The following is a 19,189-nucleotide window of genomic DNA, read 5'->3' as shown; positions in this document are numbered from 1 at the left end:
GGTATGATTTGAGGTTGAGTAATACATAGGAAGATAGAAGAGGATGGAGGTTGTGGAGAGAGACATAATGAGGTTCAGTCTCATTAAATGAGTCTCCTGTCCTCATTATTTAGGGTGAGTCCCGATACCTGAATCTCTACTTTTACAGAGAATGGGCATCTCTTTGTTTCTTTAGGGAAGTCACTCATTTCTTCCATTCTAGTTCTTTCTCTCAGTCCTAGTCTATCTGTGTTGATTAGCTGTGTGACTTTGGAGGCCACTTGACTGCCTCTGAGCAGGGAATCACCATTGGATGATCACAGATACATATACTAGGAGGACCCTTTCTCCAGAGGAGAGGTTAAGTGTCTGATGTTTCCTTCTCCTAAGGAAGCTCTAAGGAGATTGGAGTCTCCCCCTTGGTTTATCCACCCAAATCTCCCACCCAACATTTATTCAGTGAAGCTACTAAGAGACCCAATGATTGTAGTCACGTTTCAGCTTCTCATCAGATCTGATTTCAACCATAAAATGGAAATATCCCACCTTGAGAAAAGATGCATTCAGCATCTTCACAGTTGTACAAACAATACCTGTGGTAGACTAGGAAAGTAGACTAGAGAATCTCCTGCATCTTCAAATCTGAATTTATAGGATTCTATAAATATAAAAATAGTAGGCATAACACTTAGCAAAATTTAAAATAAAATTTTATTGTCTTATACTTAAGTTAAAACCCACACATATGAAATGTTTAAAAGATACAGGATATACTGACAAAAGGGAGATATGGGTGAGAAGATGTAATCTATAAGTAGACAAAAATACTCTCCCTTAATCTGGAAAGAAACAGGCTGTAGAACATGAAAGGTGACTATAAATCACGAAGAGCAATCTGGATTTGTTGCTCATGAGGGCAGGATTATCTCTCAACACAAAGTCACTCATCTTAGAAGACACACAGCTGAGAGAAAACAGGATTTGCACAGGCTGAAGAAATAAATGGAATATATTAAACAGGAAGCAATATAATGTGGAAATTAAGTAACTATATTTGGTTATCAGACTCAATTTCAAATCTTGGCACAGCACCCACAAACTATGACTTAGTTATCTTGTTAATGAAAGGCTCATTTCTCTCACTTGTAATGGGGGACAAAAATGGTACCTACCCCCCAAAATTGTTGTGAAGATCAGATAAAATCTCTAAAGCAGTTAGTATAGTGCCTAGAACATGGTAAGCACTTAAGACATGTTCATTAGCATTATTGTGTAGGGCTTAGATAAATTTTCAGATATTGCATAGTAAACCAACAATGAGGTCTTTGACAAGCTTAGGTTTGTGTAAATTATCAGTTTCATTTTCTTCATTTTGAAAGTTATACATGTCATTTAAACAAGACATCCATAATAAATAAATTTAGAAAGTCAAAACTAAAATGAGTCACTAATTTGAGCACATTTCCTTGAAGGCATAGATTGCTTTTCAAGTTAATTTCAATCATGTGTCCTTTTTATTTTATTTTTAACATTATATGCATGTTTCATTTTATAGCAGAGTCTTTAAAGGTCACATAATATTCTTTTAATATGGATTGTTCCACATATATTTCATTAAATAAATTGACCATACTCAAATTTACTATTCCTTACTTTTATATATTATATCCTGTGATCTTTAGTATATGATTAATAATGGTGTAGCCAATGTATTTTATGAAAAACTGCTTTCAGCATTTAGGGATATTTTGTTAGGATAAATTTCCAAAAGTGAGAAAGCATTAAAGCATATAAGTTTTAAAAATTTCTTGCTACATATTGCCAATTATACCATCACCTGTGATGCTCAAGAATTTATATCCCAAAATTGTGAATTTTCATTAATAAAAACTAATTTCCTATGAAAGGTAATCATGGTAGCCTCCAAACTTTCATCCCAAGCAGAGGTAGCATTTGGAGGCCACAGCAGGAAAAATCATTAAATAGGCAACTAGAAATAAGCTAGTATTAGGAAATCATTATGTCAAGCCACTAAGGATAAGGAAAAGTGGTAAAGATCACCTGCTTCCCACAGCCTGAGGGTCCTTGTCACAGCTGATCTTGAACATAGCTAGCATCCGAGTTCTGATCTTTTTGGTCTTGGCACCATAGATGATGGGATTGATCACAGGAGGCAGAAGTAGATAGACATCACCCATAAGAACATGCACGATGGGGTCAAGGCCTTTTCCAAAACGGTGAACCACTGAGAGTCCAATGAGAGGAACATAGAAGGCTAAAACCACACCGATGTGTGACACACAGGTTCCAAAAGCCTTGGCCCGCTCTGACTTGGAAGGCAGTTGTAGAACTGTTCGTATAATCAGAAAATAGGACAAGGAGATGAAGAGGACATCCACGCCCATAACCAGCAGAATGGCAGTAAGCCCATAGACCTCATTGGGCAATGTGTCTGCATAGGCCAACTTCATCATATCCTGGTGCACGCAATAGGAGTGTGAGAGCACATTGGAGTGGCAGAAGGCCAGCCGCTTGATGAGCAGAGGCAGTGGGATAAAGAAGAGGGATCCACGGACCACGGCCACCATGCCAATCTGGGCTGTTACTGTATTGTTGAGCACTGCTGCGTGGCGCAGTGGGTGACAGATGGCTATATAACGGTCAAAGGCCATGGCCAGCAGGATGGTGGACTCAATAGCTGAGAGGGCATGAATAAAAAACATCTGGGCAATGCAGGCATCATAGGTAATCTCCCGGGAATCAAACCAAAAGAGGGCGAGGATCTTGGGCATGGTGGATGTGGACAATGCCAGGTCAATGGCTGCCAACATGCAGAGAAAGAGGTACATGGGAGCATGCAGGCTGCGCTCCGTCCTTACGATGAACACCACGATGCAGTTTCCAAACACTGCTACAGCATACATTGAAAGCAGGGGGAAGCCGATCCAGAAATGGGCTTCTTCTAATCCGGGGATACCAATGAGTACAAAGGTGGCATGTGTGAAATTGCAGGAACTCATAGCTGGCACCGAGTAGGGGGCACTGGAGAGGGTGAGGTCACACTGGCAGCCAGCTAGCCTGCTAGGACATGGAGCACAATCAGAGAGACCAGCCCTGGAATCCTGGAAACTGAATGTTTCTCAGCTCTCCCTCTCCTACTGTCTCCTCCCACTCTTCCAAGCCATTTACACTCTTTCATAAGCTCTAAAGTCCTCTTCCAAAGGGAAAATGGTAGTTAAAATTCATTTATCAGGGAGCCTGGGTGGCTCAGTTGGTTGAGTGTTTGACTTTGGCTCAGGTCATGATCTCACAGTTGGTGATTTCGAATCCCACATCAGGCTCACTGTTGTCAGTGGAGAGTCCGCTTTTGATCCTCTGTTTCCCTTTCTCTCTGTCCCTGTCCTATTCGTGCGTTCTCTCTCAAAAATAAATAAACATAAAAAAATTCATTTATCAGTTACTATTCGCAAGGTCCGTTTACATTTTTTAAAGGGAACCTGGGGAGAACAATGCTTATCCCAAAATGTATCCTTTCCAAATTCCTTCAGACTCCTGGCCCACACCTTCATTGTCTGGATACTGGGTGGTCCTTTTCTCAGATAAGTGTTAACAGGTACCCTATTGGGAACCCCTTTACAGGTGTGTTCTCCTTCCCTTCCTTTCCTTCAATTGTTCATTCATTTTATAAGCATCTACTTATATGATCTACTATGTACAAGGCAATTTTCTAGATGCTCATGACACAGAGATAAAAGACATATCTTTTGCCCTTCAGATGCCTTGTCTATGATGGAAGATAGACAAGTAACAAAATTATTAGAATTTTGGGATAAGTGTTAGCATAAAGTGTGCATTTAATGCATGGGAGGGGAAGAGAAATGATCCTTTTGTTTTTAAACATTAAGTAGGAATTAGAGAAGGGATTAATGGGTATACCAAGACAATGGGGATAGGTTTTGGGTTTTTTTTTGTTTTTCCTTCAGATTTCCAGGATTTTAGGTCCCTAGGTCTAAGGCCAGCAAGGGAAGAAAGAAACACAAAAACAGGAATTTTCTAAAAATGAAAAAAAAAAAAAAAAAAACCACTAAGGAAAAGAGGCCCACAAGTCAATCTATTGAGGAAAATAAGGAAACTCCTTTGGGAGTAGTTCCCTCCACTGACTTATCTGGGGATGAAGGTCCTGGCTTCCAGCAGATGAGGGTATGTGGCCTCCAACAGATCCTAGCTGCCTGGCATTGTCCCTTGTGAAGGCTCTTCTCTCTATTCCTGGCTGATGTGTATCTTCACGTAAGACAGCTGCCTCCAAGGCCATATTCCTTACCCCAAGGAGATCTTAGGTTGAGTCCTAACCCTCCTAGAGCTTTGTCTTTTTTGGAACCTCTGCCAACAAGTCATTCATATTAGGGGAAACTTTTTGCTTTTGGAAGCCCTGTCCTGCCCCCCACTGGCTCTGCCCCTGCCCTCCCACCCACACACCTGGGCTTTGACCTCATCAAACACTTTCCCCTGCTAGGCTCCCTAGGTGCCCTGGTTTTTAGAGCTAATTGTTTCTAAAAAGCCAAAGACTTGGCTTCAAGAGGTAGGGCCTCTGAATTTTGGGAAACTCTGCAGGTGTCTTCATCAGTGATAGTTAGGTAAACCTGTTCATTTTCTCAGGATTCTTCTTCACTCCTAATGTGAGTCCTTACTGCAACTGGGAGTCTCTCTTTTATTTGGCTTTAAGGGGGAGGGTTTGGAGACCAGCAGTCTTAAAATATTGTGTGATAAAATGGGAACTAAAAGATGTGACTTGTATTATCCTCATTGTGGATAAGCAAGGGAGAACAAACTCAAGTCAAAGGTCACAAAATTCTCAAGTCAAAGATCACAAATTCATACCTCTGACCACTATTTTCTCTTCTCCCTATCCTCAGATCTTATGCAAAGACATAATAGCTACTCTCCTTGGCAAATATGAAATCCTAAACTTAGCCCCAAGCCTCTGTCAGAGAATGAAAAGACCTTTTCATAGACAGATAATTGCATCCTTCAATGAGATGAAAGATAGCTTATGTCTTGTATCCATCCAGTCATCTATGTATCTATCATAGGTAGCTTGGGGTGGGAGATTCAGAAATCGAAACAAGTCAGGCTGAAAAGTATGGGTAATGCTAAGGAAACTTCCCTGGAGGGAGGCCAGCTCATTGGACCTTGGTTTCCAAGAGAAATGGGGCCCCAAATGAAGGAAAAGTCATGGAGGGGGAGTAGGGGGAACACAGTAATTTATTTCCCCTTTCCCAAAGCCTCTTGCACATGTTACTATGTGAGTACCCACAGATATAAGGGTCTCTGTTGGCCACAGAGTTGGATCCTTTCCTGACTCCTCTTTCCGCAGGGCATCTTTTCTGCTTTGCTGGTAACAGTCTAAGACTTTGAACCATTATCTTGTCTCCCCAGTTACCTATCCCAGAAGACCTCATGTCTCTCTCCCATGTTGTCTGGCCTTCTGCCTAAAGTGACCTCTGTCTAGGACCAATTTCAGCTTCTCTTTGGGTCTGAATGTGGCTGTTGCATTCACTCTTACTTGCCTTTCTGGACTGTCAGCCAGTGCTCTGGGACATTTCTTCTTGGCCCATGAAGATGTGGGTTGGACAAAGGGGCTTTCCCCTCCTTCCATGAGACAGTTATGGTGTCCTCAAGGTCTCTTAGGATGGCAGGAATTTTGGCTTCCTGACCCCAGGCGAGAGTGCACTCGCTTGAAAACCATGCAGTCCTACTGAGAGAGAGCACAGCTGGAGCTGGCTCTCCCTTTCACAGGCCTATTTATAGCACTGCCTAGGAGGCCCATGGGGACAGACTGTGGGAGTATGAACTGAGGCCCCTGGGGCTTAGCAGGCAGGGGACAGTATCTCCATGTCCATGTGGGTGTCACAGGATCTCAGGACCCACATAGGAGTGAAAACATATGGTACCTGTCTTTCTCTGTATGACTTATTTCACTTAGCATAACACTCTACAGTTCCATCCCACTGTTTTAGGTGTGTGTATGAGGGGAGGTGATCACAAGAGGGCACTGACTCTTCCATCACTCCCACACTTACACATACAGGGCTTTAGACAATCTATCCACACTCTTCCAAATAACTCAAATTTCTCCAGTTAGCAACAGAGGTTAGAGCGTTTCCTCATTAGCCACTTTGCTAGACGTGACAGGCAATATGGATCTATAGTTATGTCCTTGGGCTCTAGGAGTTCACATCCTGTTTAAAAGCCAAGATGGGTACACAAAACCAGTAATTTCCATAAGTCAAAATAAGGGCGTGTACTTCTTCAGATTTTCATTCCCAGCTTTTCTTTCAGTTGATGAAATAGACCTTGAAGTAGGGAAGCCACTCTATTGCACCTGTGTTAGGTGCACACATAAGGCATGGATGAGATAAAGGCTCTTTGCCTTGGTTGCAGAGTTATTCGTGATAATACTGGTTGGAGAACTAGGTGTGCTGATTCTTTATTCATTCACATTTAATGAATATTTATCAGGGGTCTACAATGTAATAAGAAATACAAAATTTCTTATTTTGTATTTATCAGGGGTCTACAATGTAATAAGAAAGACAAAAGTCCACCCTCATGAATTATACATCCTGGTAAGAGGGACACATGGTACATGGTTATTATGTGAAACTAAATAGTTTCTTCTTATGACTACCTAAAGAGAAAAAAAAAAAAAAGTGAAGAAGAGAATAGGTAAATATTAGGGTGGAAAGTTGAAATTTAAAAAAAAATTTAACATTTATTTATTTTTGAGGGACAAAGAGAGACAGAGCATGAGCACGGGAGGGGCAGAGAGAGAGAGGGAGACACAGATCTGAAGCAGGCTTCAGGCTCTGAGCTGTCAGCCCAGAGCTCGATATGGGGCTCGAACTCATGGACCACAAGATCATGACCTGAGCAAAAGTCCGATGCTTAACCAACTGAGCCACCCAGGTGCCCCTGAAAGTTGAAAAAACTGTTTGAGAACAGTTTCTTCATAAAGAGGGTGAAGGGATGCACAAAAAGGCACTGAGCTCCTGGACCACTAGACCACCAGGAATGAAAGTTGAAATTTTAAATGAAGTTGTTGGGGGAATATCTCACAAAATGGAGACATTTGAGGAGAAGCCTGGAGACAGTGAGAAATATATCCATGAAGATCTCTGAGGAAGGCTATCTGAGGAAGAAGAACAGAAGCTACAAAGCTGAGAGGGGAGTGTATCTGGGAGTTTAGAATAACAAGGAGGCCAGTGTGTCTGAGCAGAGAGAACAAAGAGGAGAGCAATAGGGAGATAGGATCAGATAATAGGGAATTGGATCATATAGGACTTTATAGGACTTTTTATAGGACAGTTAAGGATTTTTACTTATAGTATGAATTCAGGTAGCTACAATAGCAGCTATGTGTATACTACTCACCTCAGCTTTCAGGAACTTTTCTAATTCATTATGAGCTTGTCTACCTTGGTCAGAGGTGACATTTGCTCTTCAAACCACCTATTCCCAAATTGTCCAAATTACCCACTTCCTAGTGATAAAAGCTTCCAAGTTTCCAGGATTGTTGGATAGTGGGACTGTCCATAGGTTAGTGTGTATGTAGGGGGTGATGAGGTAGGGGAGAAATATCTGTAGAAGTACTATGATCATCTTGGCTATCTGGTTTTTTAGACTGACGTTCCTTCTTATTCTGATTTTTAGGACTCTGTGTACCTCATCATTCTTCTCTAAGTTTCCCTTCCTCTTCCCCCACAAACAAATAAATATCAAGTCTGTAAATGTACATCATCTGAACTTTTTCACTTCTTTCCAACAGTGAATGAATGAGTCATAGTCCCTGGTCATAGGAAGTGGGCACAGAATCTGTGGTGAGGAAGTAGTTACAGTAGGGTCTGAAAAGGGATGTCCTGAGAAAGAGGCACAAAGTTCTGCAGAAGCACCTGGAAAGGACACCAGATGGACTTGAGAAGTCAGGAAATGCCTTTGAGATTAAGTCACTTCTATTCTAAGTCAGGAGAAGGGAGATAGTGAGGGTGCTACAGAGGGAGGTAACAGCTTGTGCAAAGGGTTGTAAGTGACCCAGAGCAATCACGGGTAAGAAATGCAAGTGGTTTGTTGTGCCTGCAGCCCTGAACAGAGGGCAGGTGATGAGGCTTGAGACCTAAATAGAGCCAGGTCATCCAGGGTTGTTATTATTTTATTATGTGGCAGACCCTAGTTTGGGGTCTGGAAGACAGCATGAATGAAACAAAGTTCTTATTCTCAAAGACCTTACCTTGTAATGGGGAAACTAGAGAATAAATAACTATTTTGGTGGGGGAGAGGAATACCAGGGATTAAAAACAAAATAGGTAATGAAGACAGTGAATGCAGACAGGAATTGCGTGAGTGTTGTTGTTGTTGTTATTTTTAATGTCAAGGGCCCTGTAGTAAGGTAACACTTAGGCAGAGACCTGCATGAGTTGAGGCAGGGGAAGAATGTTCTTGGGGAAGAACATTCCAAGTAGGGAGGACAGAAAATGAGAAGTTCGATGTTGAAGTATGGTTGGTGGGTTTAAGGAAATATTTGGAGGCTAGTGCAGGTATAGTAGAATGAATAAAGGGGAGAGTAGTAGGAGATGAAATTGGGATGGTACAGGGGAGTTAAATCATATAGATCCTCATGAGATATTACAATGACTGTGAGTTTTCCCTGGATAAGACACTGGGATATGTTGAACAGAGGAAGTGGTATGATCTTTTTTATGTATTAAAATAATCACTCTAGGGGTGCCTGGGTAGCTCAGTCAGTTGAGTGCCTGACTCTTGATTTTGGCTCAGGTCATGATCCCAGGGTTGTGAGATTGAGCCCTGTGCTGGGCCCCACACTGAGTGTGGAGCCTGCTTGGGGTTCTCTCTCTCTCTCTCTCTCTCTCTCTCTCTCTCTCTCTGTGTCCCCCTCCCCTGCTTATGCATTCTCTCTCTCTAAAATTAAAAAAAAATCACTCTAGGGGCACCTGGGTGGCTCAGTCGGTTGGGCGTCCAACTTCAGCTCAGGTCATGATCTCACAGTCTGTGAGTTCGAGCCCTGCGTTGGGCTCTGTGCTGATAGCTCAGAGCCTGGAGCCTGCTTCAGATTCTGTGTCTCCTTCTCTCTGCTCCTCCCCTGCTCATGCTCTGTCTCTTTCTGTCTCAAAAATAAATAAAAACATTAAAAAAAATGGAAAAATCTCTCTAACTACCATGGGGAAAATAGATAGTAAAGCAAAAGTGGTGGGGTGCCTGGGTGGCACAGTTGGTTAGGCATCTGACTCTTGATTTTGGCTCAGGTCATGATCTCACTGTAAATTCAAATCCTAAGTCAGGCTCTGTGCTGACAGTGTGGAGCCTGCTTGGGATTCTTTGTCTCCCTCTCTCTCTGCCCCTCCTCTGCTGTCTCTCTCAAAAGTAAATAAATAAACATTTTTTCAAAAAAGCAAAAGTGCTGAAGAAAGATATACCAGGAGACTATTATATTTCAGGTCCAGGATAATGTTGGCTTGGAACATGGTGGTAGCATCAGAGGTGGTTTAAAGAAGCTAGATTCCAGATATCCATATGTGGAATATCTGAAAGAAAGAGTCATCAGCATTTGCTGATAGTTTGGATGTGGAGTGGGAAAGACTGACAGGTGTCAGAAATAGCTCCAAGAGTTCTATATCAGCAACATGAAAAATAGAATTTCTCAGTTAGGGAAGATGTGGTTATGTGAATATTAGGATATGGTTTGGGGCATGATAATCTGAGATGACTGTTAAACATTTTAGTAGGAGTACTGATATATAGCATATGAGTCTGGACTATAAATATTAGTTTGGGATTTGCCAGCATGTTGATGGTATTTAAAGCCATGATGCTAGATGAGATAACCAAAAATGGGAATATAACAGAGAAAATCAGGTCTGAGAACAAAATCCTGGAACTTTCCAGCATACAAAGATCAGGGAAGTGAAGACCAGCAATAATTGAGACTGAAAATGTTATTGTCAAACATACTGAGAATTTTCACACCATCCTTTTTATTATAGTACTGTTGTCACCTAATAAACTTCCTGTAGATATGACGGACTACTCCTTCCTTGCTGGAACTGATACCACCTTAAGGGGCCAACTTTACCAAGTGATATCAATGTGTCATTGAAACATGTGCTGTAAATATTTGAGAATTAATGGACATACCCAGGTTGGAAAAAATAATTAACTTGTTGGATTAAGCCTTTATTTTAAGCATATGGCCACAAATTGAACATTTCCAAGTAGATGATACAAAGTGAAATTCAGTTGCAGTTGTTAGTCATTTTTCAGTTTCTGCTGGGGCAGAAAGTTGGTGGAAAGCAAAGAGAAATTCTGGAATATGTTTAGTTGGGAAAGAACAATCGGGTAGAAATACATTTGTACTTTTCAGGTTAGAAAATTCTATTTTGGGGTTTTTCTCCATAATGTGGTTGAAAATTTCTAAAGGATAGAGTTGTGGGTTTTTTTGTTTGTTATTTGTCTGTTTGTTTGTTTTGCTTCTTTTTTTTTTAATTTTTTTTCAACGTTTATTTATTTTTGGGACAGAGAGAGACAGAGCATGAACGGGGAAGGGGCAGAGAGAGAGGGAGACACAGAATTGGAAACAGGCTCCAGGCTCTGAGCCATCAGCCCAGAGCCCAACGCGGGGCTTGAACTCCCGGACTGCGAGATCGTGACCTGGCTGAAGTCGGACGCTTAACCGACTGTGCCACCCAGGCGCCCCTGTTTTGCTTCTTTATGTCACCCAAATACAAATTACATGGAGATATATATATATATATATATATATATATATAATCATATGTATGTGTATATATAATTATATATGTATTATATTATTATAGGTAAAAATATAGTTGAAGTTAGGAGTGTTGGGGATCCTGGAGTCAGTTTGCATGCATGTGAAGTATGCTGTGTTATTTATGAGATGTTTAAGCAAGTAACTTAACATTTTTGTGCCTCAGTTTTTTCATTGATCAAAGAAATAACTACCTTATAATGTTGTTTTAGATGTGTTAATAAATGTAAAAAAACACTAAGAACCATGACTAGTCAAAAGAAATAATGTTAGTAAAAATTATTTTTTTAAGTTTATTAGAGAGAGAGAGAGAGTGGGGGAGGAGAGAGAGAGAGATAGAGAGAGAGAGAGAGAGAGAGAGAGAGAGAGAGAGAGAGAAAGAGTCACAAGCAGGCTGTGCACTATCAGTACAGAGCCTGATGTGGGGCTTGAACTCAGTAATTGCAAGATCATGACCTGAGCTGAAAGCAAGAGTCAATTGCTTAACTGACTGAGCCACCCAGGCGCCCCTGTTAGTAAAAATTATTATTACAGTTAAGAAAATACTACCTATTTCTCATAAAGGAGTGGCTTTCTCATAATGTGTCATTCTAACTGCTATAAAGAGGACCAAGTAAGAAGATATAGTCTGTTGGCAGGATAAACAGTTTAGAACAAACAGTGGTGGGTGGGAGAAATTCTAGACTTAGGACTTTACACCATTCATCCCTTCTATCTTCAAGTCTCTGTCTCCTCATCTGTAAAATAAAGGGTCAAGGTAGCTGATGTTTTACATATATTCCAGATTTAATTTTAAATTTTTTTTCATGATCACAAGTTTTGTTTTTAAATTCATAACGTAGACCACTAGAATTCTATGATTCTATGTATCTTTGGAATGGAGAATTTTTATCATAGCTCTGTGTATCTGTTTGGTCTTCACACTATAGATGAAGGAGTTCATTACAGGAGGGATCAGGAGGTAGGTGTTAGCAATCATTGTATGAACATAGGCTGGGGCTCATTTCCCAAATCTGTGAACAAAGGACAGACTGATCAATGGAAAATAGAAAATGGCAACAGTCCCAATATGGGAAATACATGTGCTGAAGGCTTTCTTCCTCTCTTCTGGGGATGCAATGCTGAGGACAGTCTTAATAATCAAAATGTAAGAAAGGAGGATGAGGATTGAGTCAACACCAACAGTAGAGATCATGGTAGTCAACCCAACTGCATTGTTGATCCTAGTGTCTGTGCACGAGAGCTTCATTACATCAGGGTGGAAGCAGTAGGAGTGGTGGAGCACATGGCTGTGGCAGAAGGACAGTCTTTTAAGAAGTGCTACCATTGGTGTTAGCATTAGTGTCCCCCTGATGACAGTTGCCACTCCACTTTGAGCTATTCTGGAATCAGTTAAAATGGTGGCATACCTGAGTGGATTAGAGATGGCCACAAAACGATCAAAGGTCATGGCCAACAACACTGAAGATTCCATGACAGTGAAGAGTTTAATATAGAACATCTGTGACAAGAAGGCATTAAAGCTGATCTCCCTGGCATCAAACCAGAATATACCCAACATGGTGACCAGGGTAGATATGGACAGGCCGAGGTCAGTGGTGGACAGCATGGAGAGGAAATAATACATGGGTTCGTGGAGGCTGGGCTGAGTGACAATGGCAAAGAGAATCAGGCTATTTCCTGAGAGGGCGGTTATGTAGAGAAAGCAGAAAGGAATGGAGATCCAGGTGTGGAAGACTTCCAGCCCAGGAACACCAGTTAGCAGGAAAGTGATGGACGTAGATGTGATATTCTGGAAGTTTGACATGCTGGATTAAAAATACAGAGTTCCAAGATGAAACTCTGAAACAACAACTATATTTTTTGTATTAATCTAATTATAAATAATGTTATCAAAAACAAACCAAAGATGAATATTTATATACTATGTAAAAGTGAATTACTCACTTAAATTGATAAAGGAATTGTAAGATTTCAACTTCTGTAGTAGGTATCATTCTTGTATGTGTCCCAGACCATCATTTTTCTGTCCTGGGACCCTTTGTTGGTAGTTATGTTTATACTATGTGACCTTTTCCCTCACTTGTCTAGCCAGAGATGACTAGACTAAGTGAAGACACCCTACTAAACATAGGTCAATAATATTTCATCCTTTCTGGACTTCCAAATGTGATAAAGAGGTAGCAGTTTAGTTTTTCTGTGTAGTTGGCACCAGAGAAAAATAGACTGGGACTGTTGGAACAACGATAGTACATCAGCCTTAAGTATAGGAGACAGATAAGCTTACAATTTGGGAAGCCAGAAAATATTGAGAAAGAGATGGTTATGATATAAAGCAACACATATGAAATAATAATAAATGGCTTAGGCACTGGGTGCAGTCATGTGCAGATATCTATGGTATCTAATCTTTAAATTGACACTTGCAGTATAACATCTGGTGTTTCATTTGGGTAATGGAGTTAGAACACAGATCTACCACCATAGAGACAGAGGCCTCTGCCCCCCATATGGTATAGCATGCTGCCTTATTCAAATATATTCCTTTCTTCAATCTGCCTGAAGACTAGCTGTTTTACATTCTGTTAAGACATACTTCTCAGGAGATATTTAATAGAATTTTACTATTTTGCTTTGGAAGAAAAGATATTAACTTTACTGTGAACATTGCATTTCTTTTTTCATTGAGTACAGAATTGCAGGCTAGTCAGATGGGCATGTATGAGTTGGAAGAGGGGGTCTTGGGAAAACAGACATTAGGGCTATGACTGGAGAGGGTTCAGTCAGTAAGGTAACTGGTTGTCAGGGGAACCTAAGTGTTTCCCAGCCACTCAAGTTCACCCAGATAAAGTGCCTCAAGGATTCCCTAAAGAAATCTTAGTTTTAAAAATTGGGAACTTTTTAAAATTGAGATCAATGAAAAATTAGAGGAAAAAGAAATGCTAAGTTACATGAATTGACCCAAAGAGTGAACTATAACTTTAGACTACAGTTTAGAGTCATGAGAATATCCTCAGGGAACCAATGAAATCACTGTCAGAAATGTATTATACAACCTCTTAATAGAAATAAAAGTTGACAGAAAGGGAATATTCATTAAGAAAGGGAGCATTTTCTTTTTGACACTGCTTCCAATGACTGTTTATTGAGTGTCATGATACAACCAACATTACACAGAAATGAATTGGATACAGATTTGTTCAACTGGCATGCATTTCAGTTAATTGTGAAATTTTGAAAGTTAACAAGTTTACCAAATTTGTGGTTTAACAAATTCTATTAGCACTTTTCGTAAACACATTGATTTCTGAAAAACATTCTTAGTAACTCTATTTAGCTTTTAAAAAATATATATTGATCAGAATGGCAATCTAAAAATCTACTTGTTAAATTAATAGTACTTGTGATGATTTTATTTTAAATTATTATTATTATTATTATTATTATTATTATCTCATTTTCCACAAGTCCTTGACCTGTGTATTTACTATTAATTTCCAGAACGCAGGTCTCAGTTTTTGACATTAGCAACTTCCTGGGGTCCATGGGAGCTAGAGTAATTATGAAAAAGGGAACAGTTCAATTGTGTATAAAAGGTTTGGGGTATCTTGAGACGGCTTCTCAGGAAAATAAGTGATTGAAAGATTGCTATGCTTTCTGTAAGTAGAAAGGAAGTGTTCAATCAAAGCTTTTAGAATGGTATATGTGGAAGTGTTGAGCCAGAATGAATCTATAATATCTCTTCCTTTGCTCATGACTTATACTCTCAGGGACATTAACTGAGCACCTACTTTATGCATAGTGTAGTGTTAGAAACCAACAAAATCTCTCTTAAAGAATTTAAAATCAAGTGAGGGAGAAATAATAGCACTGTTGATAAATAACTTCACCATCTAGTGTATAGTGGTGAATAACAAAGAGGGTTATGGAGGTGCAGAACACCTCCATATGTGTCACTCAAGTCTGGCTATTATGAAGACTTTTACGATGATTATTACTATGACATGCAATGTTTGAGTTGTAACTTTTGGTATTGAGTTCCAGGAAATTTTATAAGAGATCTTTTTTTTTTTAATTTTAAAATGTTTATTTATTTTTGAGAGAGGGAGAAAGACAGAGCATGAGTGGGGGAGGGGCAGAGAAAGAGGGAGACACAGAATCCAAAGCAGGCTCCAGGCTCTGAGCTGTCAGCACAGAGCCCAGTGTGGGGCTCGAACTAACTGTGAGATCATGACCTGAGCTGAAGTCAGACACTCAACTGACTGAGCCACCCAGGCACTCCAAGAGTTCATTTTTAAAAATTGCTATCTGAATAATTTCTCTTTCTTCATTATTTCTCCATGGCTCACTTTACATTATTTTATTAATTCAAACAATTTATTCATTGAACATTTTTGTTCTTCTTGTCAGTTTTTCCCCTTCCCTTTCTTGTTGAGTGATTAGAATAAGAACATAAAGTATAGGCTGAACTAATCTGAGCTGAGTCTGGCAGAGGGAAGAGAACTCCCTCAAATTCCTTCCTTTCCGTTGCTCTACAGCTGGTCCTCCTGTACCCTCTCCTCATCCATGCTGGGTGTAGACACAGAAGATTCCTTATTCCTTTTCATAGCCAACAACTCCATTTAAGCTCTTGATCAACCATCATCAACACTTAGTTCATTATAGTATCAAACTGGGAGCTCACTGGGTATTGTTTTAGCACTAAGGGTATGAAGCAAGAAAAATAACAGAGGTTTAGTGCCTGAGAAAACCAGAGAGGTTGTCAACACCTCATCTTCTTAAGGCTGAAAACTTTATCTTTAATAAGAGCCCAGTGACTCCTGTGAAAAAGAAAACTTACCAGTCTTGAACACGTACTACACGCGAGGCACTGTAGTAGGCACACTGCATAATAGGAGGAGTCAAAGAAATACCACTAGCTGTAGAGTACACAGGATAAGGTATTTCTAAGTGATAAGACAGAATAGTGTGGAGTGACAGATTCTGAGTGTGCGTATACATGAATGTGTCTGTGTGTGTCAAGAGGAATTTATTCCAAGAACTCTTAACCAAGAAGATGAATTATAATTGTGTGAAGTTTTGATGGATGAATGTAAGTTTATAAGGATGAAGATGAGGAAAAGGGTGTTCTTGACATAGATAACAACATGAACAGAAACTGAATGAAATAATAGCACAGAAAGTTTGTTGGACAACTACAAGAAAATTAAAATTCTGGAGACGTAAAAATGATCTGGGTGACATGGGAGGTAAGCTAGAGAAATTCACAGGGCCAGGACATGAATATCTTGCATTCCACAGAAAGGAGAAGGAACTTCGGTTTTAGTTGCAGAGCACCAAGAGCTAGGCATTTCCAAATATTTTATGAATAAGTAAATCATTCTTCATTTCTTTTCCCTTAACTCCAAGAAAATTCCTTTCCTTCTTTAGTATCTTCAATAGTACCAGTGGCTCCTTTTATGCAGCTTCACTTCAATACTCAACTTATACCCCAAACCATTAATGAAAACTTCCCACACATTTATATAGATATTTTCAACACATTCAATTCAACTAAAATATATTGACCATCTTTCACAGTTGGCCACTGTGCTTTGCTAGTAAGTGAAATAAAACACAAACCTTGTTTCTCCCTCAAGTTACTGCCTTACCTTTTGCAATGACAAAAATGTTCTTTGAAGGACCATCTGCCTGGCTTTATTTTTCCTTCACCTTCAGTGACAATCTGGGTTCTTTTTCCAGTGACTCAGGAAATTCTCCAACTTATGTCACCAATGGCTTTCTAAATATCAGGTCCAAATGTTTATTTTCAGATTTGTTTTCCTCTCCCTCATCTCAAATTTTCACAGTTTTTGGCAACTTTTCTTTGAAATCCTCCTTCATTAGCTTCAATGATAGTACTTCTGTAGGTTTTTTAAAAATCTGTTTATCAAACAGTGGTTTTGTTCTTTGTCTTTTCAGCTGTTCTTTAGGAGTCTTTTTCTTTCAAGAAACCCCTGTTCTTTTCTTGCTGTCCAGTATTCTCTCTTTGGAATATCTTAGTTTTTCCCAAGGCTATAAATAGCACTTATATCTAGATGATGCGTAAATCTGAAATCTAATTATAGCTTTTCCTGAGTTCTACAGTTCAAAAGTTAACAGGATCTTTGAAGCCATGGTAAAATGTCTGGGCTGAAATTCGAAGGCAGTAATGAATCATGGAACTAGAGTGAGATGATCAAATAGGCGTTTTGGGAAAACTAACAGGCAGCAGTTTGGAGAACAAGTCAAAGCTCTCTGCTAAGTGCCAGTGAATAAAAGGTGAATAAACTACTTTATCTACCCTTGAGGCATACCCCACCCATTATCTCCCAGACACTTCCACCTCAATATGAGCCAAACAGAACTCATTCCTTTCCCCATTCCAAACCTGGTGCTCTCTCTTCTGCCTCATTTATCAGTAAATGACATCAAACTCGAACAAATAATCTAATCAGAGTTACTGCCTTCATACACACACACACACACACACACACACACAATCTTCTCCCTCTCATCCCCTACGTGCAAATGTTTTTAAAATATTTATTGATTTTACTTCTAAAATGTCAAAAACTGGAGAATGAGGAGGTTTATGTTTGAAGGCTAAGTAATAGCAATGTGGTTTGTAGTGGGTACTTGAAGTTGCATTTCATTGTGCTTTTCTTAACTGGAAAACTTATCTGTTCATATCAAAGAATAAAGGGGGACTAATAGATATTATTAGGGAGAGGTACCAAAATTCCCCCAAACAACTCTTCATGCTGCCATCACCCTGGAATCTGTTTAATCCGTCCTCTCCAATCCATGTACAACCTTCCTTTTCACATGTGAGATATAAGCTAGAGTCTCTTAATTTTCCTGCCCTCTCAGATCACAGTGATGCTCTTCTTTCATTGTACTGTTGTGAGCTATAGCTTGTGGCTATGTCTTTAGCTGCTGAAACAGACCATATAGCATTATCAGTATTGTCCAAGCCATTGCTCATGGCATCACTGTAGCATGTGACTGATCTGGGTTCAGATCCTTGCTTAAACATAACTACTTTTAAGACTCTTTATAGCAATAATAATAAAAAAAAATTACTCATAACAGCAGCTACCATTTCTTAGAACTTATTTTGTGAATGTTGCAGAGCTAAGCACTTGAGAAACATTCTTTCAATTCTTACTACAACATCATTTGGCAAGTATTATTAAATTCACTTTGATTCCCTTTTCCTGATAACTGAGTATCAGAGGGGTTATGAAACATATTCAGAATCACACACAGCTAATGAATGTCAGACTTGGGGTTTTAAACCCAATTAAAAAAAAAACTTCAACACTCCTGCTCCCGAAAACTATTGTTTTGTGTACAAGTAGTATAAACTTTCTTTGATCCAGTTTCTCCATCTAGTAGGTAGACTGTATACAGTGCCTAATACTGTGCTTGGCATGCAGTAGGTGTTCAAAATTGGTATTTTAAAAAAATTTTTAGTAGGAATAATTGGGCTTAGAAATGACTTTTCATTTCCTGACAACCTCTTTGGTTTTCTCAAGCACCAAACCACTAACATAAACATATAAGCACTCTTATGATAAACATATAAGCACTCTAATAGAGCCATTTGCTTAACAAACCACAGGCTGTCCAACGTACGCTGGGCAGAACAAAATGCCCCTTCTTTGCAGGTTTCCTGAGAGTAAATAATTCTATAAATTATACTGTCCATATCAGCCCACCATCTCACTATCTAATCTAATTCTGCACATTGTGAGGAAATTCTTCCTGTGGATAAAAAAGTTCAGCTTGCCTACAGTCAAACGTTTTCATCGAACAAAATGGTTTTACTTACAGAGTTTCTACAGCAGTTTTGCTGGTCTCTTTTAGGCTCAGAAAGCTGAGGAGGCTTTAGATTCCGGGGGAGGACCAAGTTTATGAGAAGACTTGTTCCAGCCTGGATAGAGACAGGCCCAGAGCTGAAAGGTCTCTTCCTGGCAGTGGTGTCACTCACTGTGTCTCCAGGGTATGGTGGTTCCCAGAAGACTTCTTTTGCCTTATACAGTCTTTGTCTGTTCCATTATGCAATTACTTATTGTGACTATGTGCTTTTTAGGCTGATGTAATTTTTTTCCTTGTGCCTTTTTATTGAAGTGTTTTTTGTAGAAACAATTTTGAGATATAATTCACAGATCATAAAATTCGCCCATTTAAAACGTACGAATTCAATAGTTCACAGTAAATTCACAGAGTTGTACCATAAGCATCATCATGGTCTACTTTTAGAAAATTATCATCACTGTAAGAAGAAATCCATGCCCATGGGCAGTCACTCTGAAGAGGATTCTAAAAAGTATACTAACTCACTAA

General features: G+C 39.6%; 2 protein-coding genes across 2 annotated transcripts; both read right to left on the bottom strand.

Annotated features, from left to right (window-relative positions):
• Window positions 1-672: 672 nt before the first annotated feature.
• On the bottom strand, window positions 673-18,837 carry LOC112865509 (olfactory receptor 51E2). The gene is made up of 2 exons (XM_086678154.1): window positions 18,675-18,837; window positions 673-3,057 (listed from the first exon to the last, which is right to left on the bottom strand). The coding sequence occupies exon 2, from the start codon at window positions 2,997-2,999 to the stop codon at window positions 2,037-2,039; it is 963 nt and encodes a 320-aa protein (XP_086534280.1). The 5' UTR covers window positions 3,000-3,057; window positions 18,675-18,837; the 3' UTR covers window positions 673-2,036.
• LOC112865729 (olfactory receptor OR51C1-like) lies at window positions 11,333-12,797 on the bottom strand. The gene is given in 1 exon segment (XM_025928803.2): window positions 11,333-12,797. A coding segment is annotated over 1 exon segment (945 nt). The 5' UTR covers window positions 12,627-12,797; the 3' UTR covers window positions 11,333-11,681.
• Window positions 18,838-19,189: the final 352 nt, after the last annotated feature.

This window comes from Puma concolor, chromosome D1 (assembly GCF_028749965.1).
Source record: "Puma concolor isolate L17-30 chromosome D1, mPumCon1.1.hap2, whole genome shotgun sequence".
NCBI lineage: Eukaryota > Metazoa > Chordata > Mammalia > Carnivora > Felidae > Puma > Puma concolor.
Note: the sequence above shows the minus strand (reverse complement) of the source record. Positions and strands in the feature narration are given on the sequence as shown.

Bases quoted from the DNA above. Each gene is read 5' to 3' on its own strand.
- LOC112865509 (XM_086678154.1), bottom strand. From the start codon at position 2,999: ATGAGTTCCTGCAATTTCACACATGCCACCTTTGTACTCATTGGTATC.